This window comes from Lactuca serriola, chromosome 9, assembly GCF_051521515.1.
Source record: "Lactuca serriola cultivar US96UC23 chromosome 9, Lser_US96UC23_V15, whole genome shotgun sequence".
In the NCBI taxonomy this organism is placed as follows: domain Eukaryota; kingdom Viridiplantae; phylum Streptophyta; class Magnoliopsida; order Asterales; family Asteraceae; genus Lactuca; species Lactuca serriola.
In genome coordinates this window covers 25733846-25742413 of record NC_136416.1, presented here as the reverse complement: position 1 = coordinate 25742413, position 8568 = coordinate 25733846, and the positions used below count along the sequence as shown (strand labels likewise).

Sequence of the window (8568 nt, the reverse complement as noted above, 5' to 3'; positions counted from 1 at the left end):
TGATTATGATTATATGTTTGCATGTGTATAGCGGGCGGGGCCCAAAGACAAGCGGGGCCTGGTAGAAACATATATGTATACCGAGCGGAGCTCGATGTCGAGCGAGGCCTGATGCCAGATGCGTCCGATGTCAGGCGGGGCTCGAGGAAGCGGGCTAGGCCTAATGTTTGCGGTATGTGAGTACGTGTATGGTATGTGGTAGATTGAGGAGACCCACTAAGCTTTGTGCTTACGGTTTTTTAGTTTGGGTTTCAGGTACTTCCAGTTGCAAAGAGAAGAACTCAGGATGACTGCATTGCACACACCAAAATGTTTTAGCTTGGGATGTTTACTTTGATGTTTTGAAACTCTGATAGCAATGTATGAGATATTATAACTTATGTTTTGAGGAAATGGGTTGATAATTGTGGTTTTACCATTAAGTAAAAATGAAAATTTTGGACCACATTATTTGGATGTTACATCTTAGCAATTAAAAGGTAGAGTTCCACCCTGTTGGAGTTTCACCACACAAAAACCTTTGAGTTTCTACAACCGCATCATTCATGGCTTGTTTAAAGGTCTTGATCCGTTGCAGGGAGTCTCTAATGTATTTCACCGCATCATGTATGCTTTTTAGATGGTAAACTTTGTGTTTTAACCCCATTTTCACAACTAGGTTTATGATATGAGTCATACACCTAATGTGCAAATGTTTGTCATTCTCTTAAATACCCGGAAGTTCTTTCACAATGATGTTGATTGTCGCGTCATTCATATTGGCATTATCAACGGTCATCGTCATTACATTCTTCATGTCCTACTAATTTATGCAAATTAGCAACTCTCAGACCATGTCTTCAGCTTTGTGAGTATCAACCTCTCTAAAGTTGACTACCATTTTGTGCATGACAAAATCTTCGGTAATGAAATGGGTCGTGACAACCATATAATTTATCTATTGACACGAGGATGTCGAATGTCCACGTGTTGGTTCTCAAGTGGATGGTTGTTTTGGGGTTGCTCAAATCTTTGTACAATTTATGCTTCTCCATTAAATAAAAGGACACAACATCATGAGAGATTTTATGCCTTGAAGGCAATTTCACCCTACCATTGATGGCGTTTACAAATTCTATGAAGGTCTCATTTTCAATGAATTTAAAGGGCAGTTCCCCAACGGTGAAAAGGCCTAGCAAGGCAAGTTGGATCCTCGTATCATCATGTTTCCATGTGTATACATGGCCCTCACCATTAGGAGCTTTCGTAAATGACAACTTTTGTTGTTTGTCATCATTATCATTCAGTTTGTTGTTCGGATTTAACTTGCAGCAATTAAAATACTTGTTTATTGAAGTTGTCCCATTCTAGTTTGCATTCACGATTAGTAGTGTTAAACAATAATTACATTCGACCCACTTTCTTTCAATTCTATCTTCCTCCTTTATCCACTCTATCTCGAAGTAATCCCAAATAGGAGCGGTACAATTATCTTTACCCTCACGTCGTCTGGTTGGGTTAATTCGGTCCTTTAACTCCTTTTGAGTCATTTTTTTGTTCTTGGGTTTTGGTTTTGTTGGGTATTTTTGTTGTGTTCGCTCGTATGTTAGTGGTGGTTTTTTTGTTTGTGTTGATTTTTTTGGTTGTCTTCGTTTTTGTGGGGTTGAAATTTTTTGTTTTTTTATGGTTGCTGTTCTAGTGGCTCATCTTCTTGGTGTGATTCGTCACTTGGTATAACATGACATGCTGGTGTTTCTTCTATATAATCTTCTTGTGAATCTTCTCCATAACCCTATATTCTCAAAATAAAACATACAACTAATACATTGTTAAATTGATATTGAAACAAGAAAAGTAAGATTTCATATGCTTTATTGCGGGCTTTGTAAGTCATTTATTTTTTAACCAAATCAAACGTTTTTATACTCTAAAATTAGTTACAAAACATGAACAACATGTAGGAAAAAGAATTAGGTCAATACAACTTAAAATGAATGAGCTATGCACATTTGAACAAAAAAGTCATATTACGTTTAATTGATGAAACATAATAAAAATTCTGATTTGATATGCTTCCTTTTGGAGATTGTAACTCATTCAATTTTTAACAAAATCAAACGTTTTTACAATCTAAACTTATATAAAAAACTAAACAACATGTAGGAAAAAGATTCAGATCAATACAACATAAATGAACGAGTTATGCACATTTGAACAACGAAGTCATATTACGTTTAATTGTTGAAATATTAAAAAAAAAAATTATGATTTAACATACTTCATTGCAGTGTTTGTAACTAATTCAATTTTTAACAAGGTCAAACGTTTTTATAGTCTAAACTTATCTACAAAACCTAAACAACATGTAGGAAAAAAGATTAAAGTCAATACAACTTAAATCGAGTCAGTTATGCAACTTTCATAATTTGGACATAATGCTAAAGATGTAAATATTGCTAATCTTACTTGGTCATCAATGTATTTTCAAATCCAATTAACCGGATTACCATCTTGATTACTGGCATCATGAACATCCGAGTTTCGGTATCTTGATGATGATACACTTGGTAACCCATTCAAATCCTATATTGTCAATATCATACATTAATTATATAACATTCAAACTACAAATCAATCTAACAAAAATCTTGCATGCATGTCTACAAACTACAAAAGTACATTTGGTAACCCATTCAAATCCTACATTGTCAATTTCTTTCAAAAAAAAAAAAATCCTACATTGTCAATATCATACATTAATTATATAACTAAACAAATTCTTAATTTTGACAATCTTACATTCATACTACAAACTAGTCTAACGAAATTTTTGCATGCATGTCTACAAACTACAAAGTATATTGTTAAATGGAACTTAAGACATGAAATACAAATATATAATCTTACTTGATCTTCCTGAGCATCCATAGTTCGAATTATTGAAAGTGATTATTGAGAAGTTGATGGTTGTAGACTACTTTTTCCACCTTTTAACATTGCTTGTTGATGGTTGAGATCTAGAAGATGATCAATGGTGGTGGATTGGTGGATATTAGATGTTGATTTAAGATGAAGAGCACATGAGGATGGAAGCAAAATATGAAGATGTCGACTTGAGAATTCAGATGATGATGATCGATGGAACCGATGGTTGAACAATCTAATTGATGATCAAATAATCAAGGACTCGGTAGGCAATTAACGACATATGGAGATGTCAACCAATCTACTTGATCGATTTGAGATGATGACCGGGTAGGGTTCCATTAACGAGACATGCCGCATTTTTTTTGAGGTCTAATTTGGAAGTCCAAAAGACGTGGGTTTTTTTTAAAAGCTTGTCCGGTTCGGTTCCTGGTTTTGGGCCGGTTCCAATGACCGGTTCCAAAATCGACAATAATATAGTATTCGTCCCGGCCCGATTAGTTTCATCGGGTTCCGGTTCTGACCGGCTCCCCGGTTCATATGCTCATCCCTAGGCGTCAAGGCGTCTTTGTAGTTTTAATTTCTTTTATATTAAAAAAGTTGATACAGCCATTTTTGTTAAATTTTTTTAATAAACGATCATCACTTTGACTGTCGGACTCCGACTACGAAAAGATCCAATACCCCGCGCTTCAATCGACAAACGGATAACCCAAGGCATCACAACCGTTCATTCTTGTCTCCTTGCCATGCCATGTCATCCATCCGCGTGAGAGCCCCAGCCTCCAATAGAATCGCATTTATCTGTCTTATATAACCTCCGTGCGAAACTATTTCTTCAACAAACGCAATCAATCGAATTCCCCCAAATTTCAAACCCTAGAATTTTCGTTTTCGTTCCCAATCTCCCAACAAAATTCTGATGGCTCCCAAGGCAGAGAAGAAGCCCGCCGAGAAGAAACCAGCGGAAGAAAAGAAGGCCGTGGCCGAGAAAGCACCAGCGGAGAAGAAGCCAAAGGCCGGGAAGAAATTGCCTAAAGAAGCAGGCGCTGCCGCCGGAGACAAGAAAAAGAAGAGATCCAAGAAGAGCGTCGAGACCTACAAGATTTACATATTCAAGGTGTTGAAACAGGTGCATCCTGATATCGGAATCTCAAGCAAAGCCATGGGAATCATGAACAGTTTCATCAACGATATATTTGAGAAGCTCGCCCAGGAGAGTTCGAGGCTTGCAAGGTACAACAAGAAGCCGACAATCACGTCAAGGGAAATTCAAACCGCCGTGAGGCTTGTACTTCCCGGTGAATTGGCCAAGCACGCCGTGTCGGAAGGCACAAAAGCGGTCACAAAATTCACCAGCTCTTGAATAGCTTTTCATTGAAACATGGCAGCGTTTGGGTTTCTCAACTTTTATCATCATGCATTAGCGATCAAATGTCGTTTTTCTTTTTGTCTTTAGGAGGAATATAAGTTTGTAAATTTGGGTTATCTTCATCCGATTTGTGTTTTTACATTATCTGTGTAATGAAATGCGAATTTAAGATATCGCAACATTCAATCTATAATGGCATATCTTTTGTAAAGAACATTTGACTCATACAAATATCATCACTTGTTTAGCCATTATTACTCATGTATAGGTTTGTTTTGGGTAATTGGGTCGGATTAGTAAGAAACAAAACACCTGTTTACTTTGAAGTTTGAATCAATTTCTGTTCTTAAGAAACACACTTTTACAACCAACATAACTGCACTTGATCTCTAACTAAGGAAGTTAATTCATGTCAAAAACCAGACCTGGCATTGTTGATGTTATTTCTTGTTTGCATAATTGATCCGAATATTTCTACCATCCAGTAGCTGAAAATAAGCATTACAAACCAATAAAATGAATATGAAATGATGTTTTGGTTACATTAGAAGAAAAGGTTTTTGTTTATGATTCTAATGTTTTTTTTTTTACCTGACCATGCATTTCTGCTAAGGCTTTGGTGGCAGACTCCTCAGAAACAAAATGCACAAATCCATATCCTTTTGATTTCCCACTCTTGTGATCGCATATAACCTTAACTGCAATGCAATCAATCATGGAAGTTAAAACTTTTTATAAGAAGATCAGACAGACACACAGCAGCTAGTGAGTTGTGATCATGTGTGTACCTTCAATTAATTCTCCATGCTGCTCAAATGCATCTTTTAACACTGGTTCATGTGTATCATACGAAAGCCCTGTGTGCATACATATACTTTTATTACCATGAGTCAATAACCCAAGGCTACTATAAACATGATGAGTTCTTAAATTGTCTAGGGTTTAGAATGAAGAAGAACAAATTCACGAAAAGCAAAAAAATTAGGAGTGAATTTGAGAAATATAGCAAACATCAAAAGATGCAAAGAAAATATATTTTCTTTTTCTTTTTGTGAATTCGTTCATCTGAATAGAGAAAAAGCGGGAAGAGATACCTCCGACAAACAGTTTGCTAGAGGAGTGACGACATAACATCCATCTGAATCTGAATATTGGAGATGAAGAAAACCGATAAACCCCATTTGCCCACATATTTGTTTTGCTGTTTTCAACAATATGTATGTGTTATGCTTGATGATGACAATGACCATTTTAACCTTTGGATTTAATTCTAGGTCTTTATTGCTCAAGACTCGAACTCAAACAAATGACAAGTCAATTCAAGAACAATTTCACCATACTACATTTAAAAGTTGTCATTGCTGCATCTATATAAGAAGTTCATCACTCTCTTTGATTCCTTGTACCAATTTATATGAATTCCAATTACAATTGAATGTAGTGAAACTATGAGTATGATCATTTTAGTGAAAAGAAGTCATAAATTTGTTGGTTCTAACTTTTGGAAAGATCATGAATTACTACAAGATGATGTTTCTTCAAAAGGATTTGAAAAGACCTAATTTTTGCCACCAATAACTGCTATAGTTGTCTTCACTGACATCTGTATGATTGACCCACAATATTGTGGTTTTCATCATAGACCATTAAAAAAGTTTACTCTTTTGATTCATCATTGCAGTAGATGTCCTGAATATTAATTCCGAAAATAAAATACAGAGGGAACAATCAGCTTACATATGAACTTAATTTCTTGAGGTTGAATCTCCAACAGCTCCGTGTTCATCTTTCCATCGAAAATTCAAACATAATCAGATAGATATATCAAAAGCCCGGTCCGGGAATCAGAAATTGCAATCATACCAAAACTCCAGTCAATGTAAGAACCACGAAACACACACTAAAAACTGTGAGCTGTGATAGAGTAATACTAGCTCTGATTTGATCCAATATTTACCAAAACCAGTTGAAATTTCGAAGAAAACCCTAATTAACCACTAAAATCGTCCTGTGTTTCAATTTACGGACGAAAAATACGGAAACAGAGCATAGTAGGGAAAAGCTAATTAAAGAGCGCATTAAGCTAATAAGAATCACCTGAAAGAGCAGGAAATAGAACGAATTAGGAGACGATTACAGAGGCGATGATAGTAAGGGTTGCTGACGGGAGTCGTTGGGTGCTGTCGCCAAAGATGATGGTGAGGGTTGGCTGATGTGCTGTGATGGAAGGAGAAAGGACATATGCGATTGTAGAGGGCAAATATGGGTATTTCAACCATTCAGCGTCCACCCTGCAGGCCTCCTGCATCCATGAAATATGAATAAAGGTTGGCAAACCGGTTTTCATTCACATACGGGATCGGTTTTTAAACCGGTTTGTATCACGGGTTACCTTTAGAAAAACCGATCCTATACGAACCGGGTCAAATCTGTTTCACAAAATTACAAAAATGGTCCCTGTGGTTTACCAAAAATCACAAATTCAGTCCCTGTTAATTTTTTTTGATGCAAATGGTCCTTATGGTTTGCGAAACTTGCAAAGTTGGCCTTTTTTACTAACACCGTTAGTACAACGCCGTTGGGGTCAAAATCTGTAAGGGCATTTTCGTCTTTTCAAGTATAGAAGGATTGAATTCGTGACTGTTGGGCGTGTCAAACCAAACAAATAAAGGGTACAAATGACTCCTTAAACACTACTATTATGCACTAATAATGTAGTACAAGGTAAGTATGGTCGATCCACAGAGACACGGGACAAGTGTTTATACCTTTTTGCGTAAGATACAAAAATGGTCACAGAATGGGGGGAATTTATAAGCAACGATTTAAACTATACAATAAAACAATAAGTAAATGATTGATTTAATGAAGTAGATTCAGGATTTGTAAGGACTCCAACTCCATGCAAGACAAATTAGCAATGTGATTCCAATGATGAAATGATATTTGTTCAATTATATCTAAATTGGTACATGGAAATGCTAACAAGATCTAGCACCTCCCATTCACCACATTGATCTACCAAAATAAGTTCTTTGATTAATCCTAACCTTACCAATCTAATCTAAACAAGCTCTTAGAATTAGGTTGAAAGATTGCATTAAACTTTATGTGAATGTTCCCAACAACACTCAATACTCCTCATAAGCTCGGGAGCATAAGAATGTGTGAATAAGATTTACACTAAATTCATTCAATAAAAATCAGTTTAGTGTTTGTTACCTAGTCCAATTTACAAAACAATTACGGATTTTGCAATTAGATAACTTGAATGATCTAACCCTAATTCAAATGGCCAATAAGAATCACAATTAGAATCAAACATTCACAACTAGATTGAAATTAAAAGAAAACATCAAGTCATATGATTGAAATCACAACTAGAAGTCAAGACATAAAGTTGGAGAATTTAGAGTTCTAGCCACTCATGACTAGAACAAGATCACAAATCTAGAAAATGAAAATAAAGTTCTTACAAAATGAAATCAAATGTTCCCAAGTGTTAATCAACTTCAAAATCCTCAAGAAATTCGTCTTCTCTACTCCAAAAGTCGACCCCCCTAAGTAAAAAGTCGGTTCCCCTTTTAAGAATGGTGAAAAACTGCTTTAAAACTCACGTTTACGTTTACATGGCCCGCGTAAATTAACACTGTCATTTACACGGCCCGCGTAAACGCAAAAATATACTGCGCAGAAATCTACGTTTACACGGCCCGTGTAAACGCAAGGCTTGCATTTACACGGCCGTGTAAATCTCTGTAAAACCAAAATCTTCATTTTTTTGATATCTTGCTCCTCGGTGCTCCGCAAGTCCTGAAATTTTGTTTGCAACTTTTATTTACCTCCTCCAACAATATCCTGCCTCCAAAAGTCCTTGAAATATCACAAAAGTATTTGAATGAAATTGTCTCATGAAAAATCCCGAAAAACATGCAAAATGCATGAGTTTAAGCCTATATGCAATGTACTTTTATAAAATAAAGCTACAAAATGGGTAAATGAAATGCACCTAACAGTGACATTTGAGAAACCACAGAGACCATTTTTGATTCTTTTTTGAAAAAATAAATTAATTTGCTTAAAGTATGAGGGGAAGGTCGAACTCATGACATTTTTTGAAAAAATAAATTAATTTGCTTAAAGTAGGGGGAAGGGTCGACCTCATGGCCTCCACCCCTCTTTATTTGACCAAAACCTTAACCAGTTGAGCTAATTGCTTACTTGGTTATAACACCCTAAAATAATTTATATAATAAAAAAAATGTTAACATTTAAATAATAAATTAAAAAAC

At 35.7% G+C, this 8568-nt stretch overlaps 2 protein-coding genes across 2 annotated transcripts; one reads left to right on the top strand and one right to left on the bottom strand.

Moving 5' to 3' along the window:
- The first annotated feature begins 3734 nt into the window (after positions 1-3734).
- On the top strand, positions 3735-4490 carry LOC145072187 (histone H2B). The gene has a single exon (XM_079018569.1). The coding sequence runs from the start codon at positions 3827-3829 to the stop codon at positions 4268-4270; it is 444 nt and encodes a 147-aa protein (XP_078874695.1). The 5' UTR covers positions 3735-3826; the 3' UTR covers positions 4271-4490.
- Positions 4491-4573: 83 nt separating this feature from the next.
- Positions 4574-6617, bottom strand: LOC145072191 (glycine-rich RNA-binding-like protein). The gene is made up of 6 exons (XM_079018572.1): positions 6374-6617; positions 6014-6062; positions 5371-5477; positions 5065-5133; positions 4868-4974; positions 4574-4764 (listed from the first exon to the last, which is right to left on the bottom strand). Exons 3-6 carry the CDS (start codon positions 5465-5467, stop codon positions 4717-4719), a joined length of 321 nt encoding a protein of 106 aa, XP_078874698.1. The 5' UTR covers positions 5468-5477; positions 6014-6062; positions 6374-6617; the 3' UTR covers positions 4574-4716.
- Positions 6618-8568: the final 1951 nt, after the last annotated feature.

Coding starts and splice junctions, on each gene's coding strand:
- LOC145072187 (XM_079018569.1), top strand. CDS start 3,827: ATGGCTCCCAAGGCAGAGAAGAAGCCCGCCGAGAAGAAACCAGCGGAA.
- LOC145072191 (XM_079018572.1), bottom strand. CDS start 5,467: ATGTGGGCAAATGGGGTTTATCGGTTTTCTTCATCTCCAATATTCAGA. Junction 4,975..5,064: donor GCATGGAGAATTAATTGAAG/GTACACACATGA, acceptor ATTGCATTGCAG/TTAAGGTTATATGCGATCAC. Junction 4,765..4,867: donor TAGCAGAAATGCATGGTCAG/GTAAAAAAAAAA, acceptor GCTTATTTTCAG/CTACTGGATGGTAGAAATAT.